Source organism: Notolabrus celidotus, chromosome 23, assembly GCF_009762535.1.
Source record: "Notolabrus celidotus isolate fNotCel1 chromosome 23, fNotCel1.pri, whole genome shotgun sequence".
Lineage (NCBI taxonomy): Eukaryota > Metazoa > Chordata > Actinopteri > Labriformes > Labridae > Notolabrus > Notolabrus celidotus.
The window spans coordinates 12784137-12798252 of NC_048294.1; the positions used below are offsets into that span (position 1 = coordinate 12784137).

Here is a 14116-nt window from a genome sequence, read left to right on the forward strand (position 1 = left end):
TAAAGTTGAAAATGTCTGCGCTTCTGCATGTGTGAGTGTGACGCAGCAGAACTTGCCGTCTTGTGAGGCTTCGTTGAAATTTTTTCTCTGCCTCACCTGGCCCATTAATAAAGTCTTCCAGACTGGCCACAGTCATGCTTACATTCTGTCAAAATGACGGATGGCCTTCAGATTTTTCCGGCAGTTTTAAAAACCCGGTCAACAACGGATAATATTTGGTTAACGTGACCCCTGCTTGGAGCCACTCAGTGTCAAGCTGAAGCCAGCATGTCGGAGTCTGGTGGTGTTCAACGATAAAGCTGCTGTTGTTGAGTTCAAGTACAAAATGTTACATTTTTGAAAGCTCAGTCAATAAGTGTCAATCAGCTTATGTCACCGTTTTAGAGGCATTTTGATATGTCTGGGAATGCTGGCTAAATCGTAAAGGTGTGACAGGGCCAGACCAAAATTAGAAAACATCAGACAAGAGACAGTGTAAATTCTTCAAAGATTTTGTATTCTGATCATTGTAAAGTTTCTGACAGGTTCTGTACAAACAACAAAAAGTCTCACAGAATACAGGATTACATCAATACAGTTTGTATAAATAAGAAAATTGGCAGTGCATTTTTTAAAAATACAAGTCCCTAAAAAGTTAATACATTGACTAAACATCAGGATGTGCAGTTAACAATATATATATATATGTATATTACATGCATGTGTTAAAGAAATTGTTCCCTTCATTCAATAATACTCATGAACTAACCTTGAATATTATGTTCCCTTGGAAACTACTGAAGGTTTAGATCATTAAGAGTTGTTCGTTTAAAATAAACAACATATTAATTTTTGTTATCCAAAGTACAAAATGCCCCTTGTTCATAGAAATAGATAATCTACTCTAAAATTTCATATTGTATTGCTTTTACAGTTTAACAGTGATGACAGTGGTTTTACATTTTGACTTTTTAATGTGGCTGGTTTTACTTGTTTGACGAACAAGACTTAACAAGTCACAAGTGGTAACCGTCACTTGTTCAAATATTACAGTGCTTAGTTTATCAGGTTGCAGTGGTTAATAAATAGTGCAATTATTTTCTGACATTACAAAGAAAGCATAAAGTGCTGCTCATAATTCTAATATTCATTAGACCAGCTGTTTAAAGTAGGCTGTGTCATTCTGTCCAGCCCAGGATCCTGGACTCTCCCACACAGAGATATGTTTTAAACCAGTAATGAAAGACATGTTAATCAGCACTGGTGCTATTGCTGGTTTGACAGAAGCCATGACAACAGTACCAGGCAGAATGCAGTGATGAGACTGATCTTCTGGCTTACTCCACTTGAAGCTGTAAATGAAGAAGAAATATGACAAAGCTTTAGTTTAAGAAACACTTCAACACCCAATTCAAATATTTTTATAAAACAGCACTAAATGTTGCTTACATATGCCAGTGCCATTGACGGTGATAGAGGTTCCTTCAATGTCAAAGCCAGTGACACTAGAAGCTGCATTTACTAAAACTGCTGCAATCTGAGTGTTATTAGGAACAGATGCGCTATCAAATCCAAGGGCCATGTTATTGATGATGGATCCACTTCTGCAGAGGGAGAAGAAAACAATATCATTAGAAAGGATCAAGCAACTACTCTTAAATTGCAGTTTGGTCATGTTTAAAAGGTACCTGAAGCTATTCACAACAAGTCTCTGAAATGAGGATGGGAATTCCCTCTTAAACTCAGGTTCCAGCTGCAGAAACAGGAAAAAAAATGTACACACTTTAATTAGATTTTTTAAATAAAAAACCAAGCTGTGTGTTATATGAGATCAATATAACAAGGATGAATGAGACACTTTGCCTTTCTTAAGTACTGGTAGATCCTATTATGATGTCTGAGACTTACCTGTGTCTTTATCATTGATGATCGCATTTGAAAAGCTGCAGATGATGGATCCAACAAATCATTTGTGAAATTTTGAAGAACAGATCTGAAAGTTGCATCTACAAATGTAACTGCTGCAGTTGTAGTTGCAGGTGCAGCAGTTGTAGCTGCAGGTGCAGCAGTAGTGGCAGGTGCTACAGTTGTAGCTGCAGGCGCAGTAGTGGCAGGTGCTACAGTTGTAGCTGCAGGCGCAGCAGTTGTAGCTGCAGGTGCTACAGTTGTAGCTGCAGGCGCAGTAGTGGCAGGTGCTACAGTTGTAGCTGCAGGCGCAGCAGTTGTAGCTGCAGGTGCAGTAGTGGCAGGTGCTGCAGTTGTAGTTGCAGGCGCAGCAGTTGTAGTTGCAACCGCAGCAGTTGTAGTTGCAACCGCAGCAGTTGTAGTTGCAACCGCAGCAGTTGTAGTTGCAACCGCAGCAGTTGTAGTTGCAGGTGCAGCAGTAGAGGGCATTGGACCATCTATTTATAAAATTTTAATGATTATTAGTGCCTAAACCAAAATGATGATCTGATATTAGTTGATATCAAACTGTCTAGTTTCACATTAAAAGACTTATAAAATAATTTAAGAATTTAAAGATTTTGTCATGATGACTTACCTACTACTGAAACAGTACTTGGATTGAAGGCCACACTGAAGTTGTTGCTGGGATTATTTGCAGCTTGAACCAAGGTTTCAGAAACATCAGTATTTGGTGGGAGATCTTGTCCTGGAGTGGCTGGACTAAAGGTAATGGCCAAATCAGCTTCAACTCCATCAGCACGTGTTGGAACACGACTGTGGAATAAGAACGAAAGAGGACAACAATTATGTTTCTGTATGTGATACTTGTCATATCAAAAATGCAAGATACTTGAAAGGCCTATTTAAAATGTTGGACAGAAGTTCTTACTTGAAACCTCTCACAGCGCACCCGAGAAATTGATTACCAAATTGTTTTCGGTATATGGACTCACACTGTAAAAAAACAAGAAAAGAATTGAAAACAAACTCAGCAATGTTAAGAGCCTTTTCGTTGGTTAACATCATAGTATTGAAATAATATAGAAAATAAGTAAAAAGGATACAGCAAGATTCTTACAAATATTCCAAAAAATGATCTCACCTATCAGAAACTGATACTTAACACTTTTGCACATATTAAAAATTATAATTTACTTACCGCTGTTATAATTCGCGTTTCAAGCTCTTTGTATTTAGGGGTTTTAGGGTCATTTAGATCATCTGTAAAAACTTCATTATCTAACTGAACTTCAACTGTGTACAGAGGCACAGCAACTGTTGTTGTTGTTGGAGCAACTGTTGTTGTTGTAGGAACAGCTGTTGTGGTTGTTGGAGCAGCTGTTGTTGTAGGAGCAGCTGTTGTGGTTGCAGGAGCAGCTGTTGTGGTTGTAGGAGCAGCTGTTGTGGTTGTAGGAGCAGCTGTTGTGGTTGCAGGAGCAGCTGTTGTGGTTGTAGGAGCAGCTGTTGTGGTTGTTGGAGCAGCTGTTGTGGTTGTTGGAGTAGCTGTAGTTGTTGTTGGAGCAGCTGTTGTGGTTGTTGGAGCAGCTGTTGTGGTTGTAGGAGCAGCTGTTGTGGTTGTTGGAGCAGCTGTTGTGGTTGTTGGAGCAGCTGTTGTGGTTGTTGGAGCAGCTGTTGTTGTTGTAGGAGCAGCTGTTGTGGTTGTTGGAGTAGCTGTAGTTGTTGTTGGAGCAGCTGTTGTGGTTGTTGGAGCAGCTGTTGTGGTTGTAGGAGCAGCTGTTGTGGTTGTTGGAGCAGCCGTTGTGGTTGTTGGAGCAGCTGTTGTGGTTGTTGGAGCAGCTGTTGTTGTTGTTGGAGCAGCTGTTGTGGTGGTCGGTGCAGCTGTTGTTGTTGTAGGAGCAGCTGTTGTGGTTGTTGGAGCAGCTGTTGTGGTTGTTGGAGCAGCTGTTGTGGTTGTTGGAGAAGCTGTTGTGGTTGTTGGAGCAGCTGTTGTGGTTGTAGGAGCAGCTGTTGTGGTTGTTGGAGTAGCTGTAGTTGTTGTTGGAGCAGCTGTTGTGGTTGTTGGAGCAGCTGTTGTGGTTGTAGGAGCAGCTGTTGTGGTTGTTGGAGCAGCTGTTGTGGTTGTTGGAGCAGCTGTTGTGGTTGTTGGAGCAGCTGTTGTTGTTGTTGGAGCAGCTGTTGTGGTGGTCGGTGCAGCTGTTGTTGTTGTAGGAGCAGCTGTTGTGGTTGTTGGAGCAGCTGTTGTTGTTGTAGGAGTAGCTGTTGTGGTGGTCGGTGCAGCTGTTGTGGTGGTCGGTGCAGCTGTTGTGGTTGTTGGAGCAGCTGTTGTGGTTGTTGGAGCAGCTGTAGTAGTTGTTAGAGCAGCTGTTGTGGTTGTTGGAGCAGCTGTTATGGTTGTTGGAGCAGCTGTTGTGGTTGTTGGAGCAGCTGTTGTGGTTGTTGGAGCAGCTGTTGTGGTTGTTGGAGCAGCTGTTGTGGTTGTTGGAGCAGCTGTAGTAGTTGTTAGAGCAGCTGTTGTGGTTGTTGGAGCAGCTGTTGTGGTTGTTGGAGCAGCTGTTGTGGTTGTTGGGGCAGCTGTTGTGGTTGTTGGAGCAGCTGTTGTGGTTGTAGGAGCAGCTGTTGTGGTTGTTGGAGCAGCTGTTGTGGTAGTCGGTGCAGCTGTCGTGGTTGTTGGAGCAGCTGTTGTGGTTGTTGGAGCAGCTGTTGTGGTTGTTGGAGCAGCTGTTGTGGTTGTTGGAGCAGCTGTTGTGGTTGTTGGAGCAGCTGTTGTGGTTGTTTGCAAAGCTGTTGTGGTTGTTGGAGCAGCTGTTGTGGTTGTAGGAGCAGCTGTTGTGGTTGTTTGCACAGCTGTTGTGGTTGTTGGAGCAGCTGTTGTGGTTGTTGGAGCAGCTGTTGTGGTTGTAGGAGCAGCTGTTGTGGTGGTCGGTGCAGCTGTTGTGGTGGTCGGTGCAGCTGTTGTGGTGGTCGGTGCAGCTGTCGTGGTTGTTGGACCAGCTGTTGTGGTTGTTGGAGCAGCTGTTGTTGTAGGAGCATCTGTTGTGGTTGTTGGAGCAGCTGTTGTTGTAGGAGCATCTGTTGTGGTTGTTGGAGCAGCTGTAGTAGTTGTTGGAGCAGCTGTTGTGGTTGTTGGCACAGCTGTTGTGGTTGTTGGAGCAGTTGTTGTGGTGGTCGGAGCAGCTGTTGTGGTTGTTGGAGCAGCTGTTGTGGTTGTTGGAGCAGCTGTTGTTGTAGGAGCAGCTGTTGTGGTTGTTGGAGCAGCTGTAGTAGTTGTTGGAGCAGCTGTTGTGGTTGTTGGAGCAGCGGTAGTAGTTGTTGGAGCAGCTGTTGTAGTTGTTGGAGCAGCTGTAGTAGTTGTTGGAGCAGCTGTTGTGGTTGTTGGAGCAGCTGTTGTGGTTGTTGGAGCAGCTGTAGTGGTTGTTGAAGCAGCTGTTGTGGTTGTTGGAGCAGCTGTTGTGGTTGTTGGAGCAGCTGTTGTTGTTGTAGGAGCAGCTGTTGTGGTGGTCGGTGCAGCTGTTGTGGTTGTTGGAGCAGCTGTTGTGGTTGTTGGAGCAGCTGTAGTGGTTGTTGAAGCAGCTGTTGTGGTTGTTTGAGCAGCTGTTGTGGTTGTTGGAGCAGCTGTTGTTGTTGTAGGAGCAGCTGTTGTGGTTGTTGGAGCAGCTGTAGTAGTTGTTGGAGCAGCTGTTGTGGTTGTTGGTGCAGCTGTTGTTGTAGGAGCAGCTGTTGTGGTGGTCAGTGCAGCTGTTGTGGTGGTCGGAGCAGCTGTTGTGGTTGTTGGAGCAGCTGTTGTGGTGGTCGGTGCAGCTGTTGTGGTTGTGGGAGCAGCTGTTGTGGTTGTAGGAGCAGCTGTTGTGGTTGTTGGCACAGCTGTTGTGGTTGTTGGAGCAGCTGTTGTGGTTGTTAGAGCAGCTGTTGTGGTTGTAGGAGCAGCTGTTGTGGTGGTCGGTGCAGCTGTTGTGGTTGTTGGAGCAGCTGTAGTAGTTGTTGGAGCAGCTGTTGTGGTTGTTGGAGCAGCTGTTGTTGTTGTTGGAGCAGATGTAGTAGTTGTTGGAGCAGCTGTTGTGGTTGTTGGAGCAGCTGTTGTGGTTGTTGGAGCAGCTGCAGTGGTTGTTGGAGCAGCTGTAGTGGTTGTTGGAGCAGCTGTTGTGGTTGTAGGAGCAGCTGTTGTGGTTGTTGGAGCAGCTGTTGTGGTTGTTGGAGCAGCTGTAGTGGTTGTTGGAGCAGCTGTTGTGGTTGTTGGAGCAGCTGTTGTGGTTGTTGGAGCAGCTGTAGTGGTTGTTGAAGCAGCTGTGGTGGTTGTTGGAGTAGCTGTTGTGGTTGTAGGAGCAGCTGTTGTGGTGGTCGGTGCAGCTGTTGTGGTGGTCGGTGCAGCTGTTGTGGTGGTCGGTGCAGCTGTCGTGGTTGTTGGAGCAGCTGTTGTGGTTGTTGGAGCAGCTGTTGTTGTAGGAGCATCTGTTGTGGTTGTTGGAGCAGCTGTAGTAGTTGTTGGAGCATCTGTTGTGGTTGTTGGAGCAGTTGTTGTGGTGGTCGGAGCAGCTGTTGTGGTTATTGGAGCAGCTGTTGTGGTTGTTGGAGCAGCTGTTGTTGTAGGAGCAGCTGTTGTGGTTGTTGGAGCAGCTGTAGTAGTTGTTGGAGCAGCTGTTGTGGTTGTTGGAGCAGCGGTAGTAGTTGTTGGAGCAGCTGTTGTGGTTGTTGGAGCAGCTGTAGTAGTTGTTGGAGCAGCTGTTGTGGTTGTTGGAGCAGCTGTTGTGGTTGTTGGAGCAGCTGTAGTGGTTGTTGAAGCAGCTGTTGTGGTTGTTGGAGCAGCTGTTGTGGTTGTTGGAGCAGCTGTTGTTGTTGTAGGAGCAGCTGTTGTGGTTGTTGGAGCAGCTGTTGTAGTTGTTGGAGCAGCTGTTGTGGTTGTTGGAGCAGCTGTTGTGGTTGTAGGAGCAGCTGTTGTGGTTGTTGGAGCAGCTGTTGTTGGAGCAGCTGTTGTGGTGGTCAGTGCAGCTGTTGTGGTGGTCGGAGCAGCTGTTGTGGTTGTTGGAGCAGCTGTTGTGGTTGTTGGAGCAGCTGTTGTGGTGGTCGGTGCAGCTGTTGTGGTTGTGGGAGCAGCTGTTGTGGTTGTAGGAGCAGCTGTTGTGGTTGTTGGCACAGCTGTTGTGGTTGTTGGAGCAGCTGTTGTGGTTGTTGGAGCAGCTGTTGTGGTTGTAGGAGCAGCTGTTGTGGTGGTCGGTGCAGCTGTTGTGGTGGTCGGTGCAGCTGTTGTTGTTGTTGGAGCAGCTGTAGTAGTTGTTGGAGCAGCTGTTGTGGTTGTTGGAGCAGCTGTTGTTGTTGTTGGAGCAGCTGTAGTAGTTGTTGGAGCAGCTGTTGTGGTTGTTGGAGCAGCTGTTGTGGTTGTTGGAGCAGCTGTAGTGGTTGTTGGAGCAGCTGTAGTGGTTGTTGGAGCAGCTGTTGTTGTTGTTGGAGCAGCTGTTGTGGTGGTCGGTGCAGCTGTTGTGGTGGTCGGTGCAGCTGTTGTGGTGGTCGGTGCAGCTGTTGTTGTTGGAACAGCTGTTGTGGTGGTCGGTGCAGCTGTTGTGGTGGCCGGTGCAGCTGTTGTGGTGGTCGGTGCAGCTGTCGTGGTTGTTGGAGCAGCTGTTGTGGTTGTTGGAGCAGCTGTTGTGGTTGTTGGAGCACCTGTTGTGGTTGTGGGAGCAGCTGTCGTGGTTGTTGGAGCAGCTGTTGTGGTTGTAGGAGCAGCTGTTGTTGTTGTTGGAGCAGCTGTTGTGGTTGTTGGCACAGCTGTTGTGGTTGTTGGAGCAGCTGTTGTTGTTGTTGGAGCAGCTGTTGTTGTGGTTGGAGCAGCTGTTGTTGTTGTAGGAGCAGCTGTTGTTGTTGTTGGAGCAGCTGTTGTGGTTGTTGGCACAGCTGTTGTGGTTGTAAGAGCAGCTGTTGTGGTGGTCGGTGCAGCTGTCGTGGTTGTTGGAGCAGCTGTTGTTGTAGGAGCAGCTGTTGTGGTTGTTGGAGCAGCTGTAGTAGTTGTTGGAGCAGCTGTTGTGGTGGTCGGTGCAGCTGTTGTGGTTGTTTGCACAGCTGTTGTGGTTGTTGGAGCAGCTGTTGTGGTTGTAGGAGCAGCTGTTGTGGTTGTTGGAGCAGCTGTTGTTGTTGTTGGAGCAGCTGCTGTGGTTGTTGGAGCAGCTGTTGTGGTTGTTGGAGCAGCTGTTGTGGTGGTCGGTGCAGCTGTTGTGGTTGTGGGAGCAGCTGTTGTGGTTGTAGGAGCAGCTGTTGTGGTGGTCGGTGCAGCTGTTGTGGTGGTCGGAGCAGCTGTTGTGGTTGTTAGAGCAGCTGTAGTAGTTGTTGGAGCAGCTGTTGTGGTTGTTGGAGCAGCTGTTGTTGTTGTCGGAATAGCTGTTGTGGTTGTAGGAGCAGCTGTCGTGGTTGTTGGAGCAGCTGTTGTGGTTGTAGGAGCAGCTGTTGTGGTTGTTGTTAGAGCAGCTGTTGTGCTTGTAGGAGCAGCTGTCGTGGTTGTTGGAGCAGCTGTTGTGGTTGTAGGAGCAGCTGTTGTGGTTGTAGGAGCAGCTGTTGTGGTGGTTGGAGCAGCTGTTGTGGTTGTTGGAGCAGCTGTTGTGGTTGTAGGAGCAGCTGTTGTGGTTGTTGGCACAGCTGTTGTTGTTGTTGGAGCAGCTGTAGTGGTTGTTGGAGCAGCTGTAGTAGTTGTTGGAGCAGCTGTTGTGGTTGTTGGAGCAGCTGTTGTTGTTGTTGGAGCAGCTGTTGTGGTGGTCGGTGCAGCTGTCGTGGTTGTTGGAGCAGCTGTTGTGGTTGTTGGAGCAGCTGTTGTGGTTGGAGCAGCTGTTGTGGTGGTCGGTGCAGCTGTCGTGGTTGTTGGAGCAGCTGTTGTGGTTGTAGAAGCAGCTGTTGTGGTTGTAGGAGCAGCTGTTGTGGTTGTAGGAGCAGCTGTTGTGGTTGTTGGCACAGCTGTTGTTGTTGTTGGAGCAGCTGTAGTGGTTGTTGGAGCAGCTGTAGTAGTTGTTGGAGCAGCTGTTGTGGTTGTTGGAGCAGCTGTTGTTGTTGTCTGAGCAGCTGTTGTGGTGGTCGGTGCAGCTGTTGTGGTGGTCGGTGCAGCTGTCGTGGTTGTTGGAGCAGCTGTTGTTGTAGGAGCAGCTGTTGTGGTTGTTGAAGCAGCTGTAGTAGTTGTTGGAGCAGCTGTTGTTGTTGTTGGAGCAGCTGTTGTGGTGGTCGGTGCAGCTGTCGTGGTTGTTGGAGCAGCTGTTGTGGTTGTTGGAGCAGCTGTAGTTGTTGGAGCAGCTGTTGTGGTTGTTGGAGCAGCTGTTGTGGTTGTAGGAGCAGCTGTTGTGGTTGTTGGCACAGCTGTTGTGGTTGTTGGAGCAGCTGTTGTGGTTGTTGGAGCAGCTGTTGTGGTTGTAGGAGCAGCTGTTGTGGTTGTTGGTGCAGCTGTTGTGGTTGTTGGAGCAGCTGTTGTGGTTGTAGGAGCAGCTGTTGTGGTGGTCGGTGCAGCTGTCGTGGTTGTTGGAGCAGCTGTTGTGGTTGTAAAAGCAGCTGTTGTGGTTGTAGGAGCAGCTGTTGTGGTTGTAGGAGCAGCTGTTGTGGTTGTTGGCACAGCTGTTGTTGTTGTTGGAGCAGCTGTAGTGGTTGTTGGAGCAGCTGTAGTAGTTGTTGGAGCAGCTGTTGTGGTTGTTGGAGCAGCTGTTGTTGTTGTTGGAGCAGCTGTTGTGGTGGTCGGTGCAGCTGTTGTGGTGGTCGGTGCAGCTGTCGTGGTTGTTGGAGCAGCTGTTGTTGTAGGAGCAGCTGTTGTGGTTGTTGAAGCAGCTGTAGTAGTTGTTGGAGCAGCTGTTGTTGTTGTTGGAGCAGCTGTTGTGGTGGTCGGTGCAGCTGTCGTGGTTGTTGGAGCAGCTGTTGTGGTTGTTGGAGCAGCTGTTGTTGTTGGAGCAGCTGTTTTGGTTGTTGGAGCAGCTGTTGTGGTTGTAGGAGCAGCTGTTGTGGTTGTTGGCACAGCTGTTGTGGTTGTTGGAGCAGCTTTTGTGGTTGTTGGAGCAGCTGTTGTGGTTGTAGGAGCAGCTGTTGTGGTTGTTGGTGCAGCTGTTGTGGTTGTTGGAGCAGCTGTTGTGGTTGTAGGAGCAGCTGTTGTGGTTGTGGGAGCAGCTGTCGTGGTTGTTGGAGCAGCTGTTGTGGTTGTAGTAGCAGCTGTTGTGGTTGTTGGCACAGCTGTTGTTGTTGGAGCAGCTGTTGTGGTTGTTGGAGCAGCTGTTGTGGTGGTCGGTGCAGCTGTCGTGGTTGTTAGAGCAGCTGTTGTGGTTGTAGGAGCAGCTGTTGTGGTTGTGGGAGCAGCTGTCGTGGTTGTTGGAGCAGCTGTTGTGGTTGTAGGAGCAGCTGTTGTGGTTGTTGGAGCAGCTGTTGTGGTTGTTGGCACAGCTGTTGTGGTTGTTGGAGCAGCTGTTGTGGTTGTTGGAGCAGCTGTTGTGGTTGTAGGAGCAGCTGTTGTGGTTGTTGGCACAGCTGTTGTTGTTGTTGGAGCAGCTGTAGTGGTTGTTGGAGCAGCTGTAGTAGTTGTTGGAGCAGCTGTTGTGGTGGTCGGTGCAGCTGTTGTGGTTGTTGGAGCAGCTGTTGTGGTTGTAGGAGCAGCTGTTGTGGTGGTCGGTGCAGCTGTCGTGGTTGTTGGAGCAGCTGTTGTGGTTGTAGGAGCAGCTGTTGTGGTTGTAGGAGCAGCTGTTGTGGTTGTGGGAGCAGCTGTCGTGGTTGTTGGAGCAGCTGTCGTGGTTGTTGGAGCAGCTGTTGTGGTTGTAGGAGCAGCTGTTGGAGCAGCTGTTGTGGTTGTAGGAGCAGCTGTTGTGGTTGTTGGAGCAGCTGTTGTGGTTGTTGGAGCAGCTGTCGTGGTTGTTGGAGCAGCTGTTGTGGTTGTTGGAGCAGCTGTTGTGGTTGTAGGAGCAGCTGTTGTGGTTGTTGGAGCAGCTGTTGTGGTTGTTGGCACAGCTGTTGTGGTGGTCGGTGCAGCTGTTGTGGTTGTGGGAGCTGCTGTTGTGGTTGTTGGGGCAGCTGTGATGGTTGTTGGAGCAGCTGTTGTGGTTGTAGGAGCAGCTGTTGTGGTTGTAGGAGCAGCTGTTGTGGTTGTGGGAGCAGCTGTCGTGGTTGTTGGAGCAGCTGTCGTGGTTGTTGGAGCAGCTGTTGTGGTTGTAGGAGCAGCTGTTGGAGCAGCTGTTGTGGTTGTAGGAGCAGCTGTTGTGGTTGTAGGAGCAGCTGTTGTGGTTGTTGGAGCAGCTGTCGTGGTTGTTGGAGCAGCTGTTGTGGTTGTTGGAGCAGCTGTTGTGGTTGTAGGAGCAGCTGTTGTGGTTGTTGGAGCAGCTGTTGTGGTTGTTGGCACAGCTGTTGTGGTGGTCGGTGCAGCTGTTGTGGTTGTGGGAGCTGCTGTTGTGGTTGTTGGGGCAGCTGTGATGGTGGTTGGAGCAGCTGTTGTTGTTGCTGTTGACATTCTTAGCGCTGCTTACATTAAAAAAGAAAACATTTTTTACAGCTTGAGTCACTTAAGTTTCTTGGTTCTTCTTTTTATGATTCTGCATATATAAACCAATCCAGTGATTTAGTTCCTTTCACATATTTGATCCTGCTGATCCAATACTAAGATTTCTTTTTTTGCTTACCAGTAAGAATCAGAAAAAGGGATGTGATCCTTCCAACAGCCATCTTGCCTTCTTTTAGGTCTCTAAGTTAAAAAAACGATGCAACAAGTTAATAACAGAGGACTAACACAACTTCATCACTTGTTAAAATCCTTACATTCTTTTTATTGTCTAACGAATACCACTCAGTTTTAAATCCATAAAAAATGCAGATTGACGAACAAAACTTACAATTTTTGTTTTGTACGTGTAATTTTTCCACTGGTGTTTAAATTAAACAGATCTTGGATCATTGTTTCGGTCCACACTTTTCATTCTGCTAATTAAATAATTTATTAAATCATTAACAGACTCTGAAGAATTAAAAAACTTAACACGTATCCTTCCATTTTCCTCTACTTGCGTTTTAACTCTTTCATACTTCTAAACAAAGTAAAATATAAAAACATTCAAAATAAAAGGACTAATGACATTGCAAATCAATGTACAGGGATTTTAAACTCTCAATGAACTGATGAATTTGTACATTAACCTGCATTACCTGACAAATAAATCTTAATATATTTTTAATAGAGTCCGTTCAACTTTTGTGCAGTAAGTTGTTCAGGAGGTGCTACAAGCTGCCTCTCATATCTTACAAAAACATTTGTTTAAAACTGTTCTTTATTTTATGAAGGTTTCTGTAATTTTTTTAATCGTTTTAAATGATCCAATACTTTTTGTTGTCATAAGTGGTTATACAGAATTGCATTTTACGATGCTGGTGTAAATAGCTTAAACAGTCTATTTTATAATGCAAACAAAAGGGATGCTACAATTATCATTTTAAACTTTTGACTTATGTGATGAATACATATGAATTGTAGGAGGAATTGTAGCTATACAAATTTCTTAAAACTATGATATTTCAAAAACAAACAAGAGTTAAAAAATGTGGATAAAATGTGCTTACCGTAAGAAAAAGATGAAAAAATGATGGAGAAAAAAGATAAAAGGTGAAAAGTTATTAACTCTCTCTGTATCTGGTAATGTCGTCCTATTCAGCTGTGATTATCACACCTTTCACCTTATCTGACAGCCTTCATCTGATAAAGGCTTTATATACTGGAAAGGAATAGAGCCTGCTTACGTTTTGCCTACGTGAACGAGTATTTCTGAAATGTGGAGACACCCTTCTTTTGTCCTGTGAAGCTGTTGGTGCATTCCACCGGTGCATGTTGAAAGAAGTTCCACCGGTGTGACAGTAAGTGATGACAAACAAATTAAGAAAGAGCCCATGTGAAGTGTTGGTGCAGCTAGACATTTTTATAATTTTTTTTTCATAGAGTCTGAGTTTATGATGTAAATTTACAGTACAATATAGTTAAAGTGTAAAACAACAATGTTTATACGGCAACACAAGAGTAAAAACATCTCACTTTCATTTCCTCTCATCTTTTTAATTGCGTGCAAATTCTGCGGACATTATGATCAAGTATAGAATAACTACTCCTAATGAATGGAGAGATCTTTTTTTTTTGTTATTGATTATTAGCCTGTTATTTGTCCTATAAAAACTGCTGTCCTCAAAAACGCTCTATGCAAAAATGTAGCTATGAAACATTTTCAGATATATTTCACAAGTGCCCAATTCAAAGTATGATGAAAGACCACTGCAAACACAAGCTAAAAATATAATCATATGATCAATCATTCTCTTCAGGACATCCCAGTTGTATTTAACAATGAACAATTATATAGTTAACTGAATGAATAAGCCATGGACCTAATAAAGCAGCAAAAAATAAAAAATAAAACAAAATAATAATAATAATAATAATAATAATAATAATAATGAATGTATGAATGGATTACCAAAAGTAAAAGTGTTAGCAAAGTTTTGAATTGAAGCCCATTGAGGCTGTTTTTGTTTGTTAAGTTATCAGTTGTCTTTCATTAGTCAGCGAGCCTCTTGGCTACTTTCGCTAATAATAGCAACAGTGTCTGTTACATGTCTGCTTGTACCAAGCTTAACACATCTGGCATTTCCTTGTTCCCAGTGACATTTGTGTCAGCTCAAAAAAAACCTTACATAACTCACTTTCTCAACAGACAGACAGAGGAATGAAGATGTTTGTTTAAACTAAATATAAAAATTAAAATTCTATGTTTATTTTTTTGGCAAATCAATTCTAAGCTTTTGTGTCTTAGATAGATAGAAATAAATATTTCCAAAATAGGTCAAAGATTAGCTTTATCCCTGTCTTGGAGCTGGCTTGAAAGACAAGTTTTCTGTTTTATACAAACACATTTAACACACTTGTCCTCTTTCCCTTCAGTGCTTTGGCAGAGCATTTTTATTTACATCAGGTTTGTCTGGTTCAAAAAGAGGTTGTTCTGAAGTGTGAAGCCTCTTAAACAATATGCCTCTGTTTGCTCCAAACACCAAAATCCAGAGACAATTTTTAACTCTTGCAAAAATCTGGAACATCTCTGGAGATGAAATGGAGATTTCTTGATTTCCTTTAATCAAGACATATACTGAGCCTAATTTTCCTCATACAACACAATGTGTCATAGTCAAATTTTGCCTACACACCAAACATTGACTTTTTCAGTCACCATTTTTTTTAACAGGGGTGGCCAAAATTGGGCACTGACTT

The 14116-nt window shown here is 45.3% G+C and overlaps 1 protein-coding gene across 1 annotated transcript in view; it reads right to left on the minus strand.

The window, feature by feature from the left end:
• The window catches only part of LOC117807800, a 96869-nt gene that overhangs the window by 38481 nt on the left and 44272 nt on the right, over positions 1–14116 (minus strand). The window contains exon 5 of the mRNA XM_034677202.1: positions 1990–2381. Coding sequence (XP_034533093.1) covers positions 1990–2381 — 392 coding nt within the window. The remainder of the gene's footprint in view (positions 1–1989; positions 2382–14116) is intronic.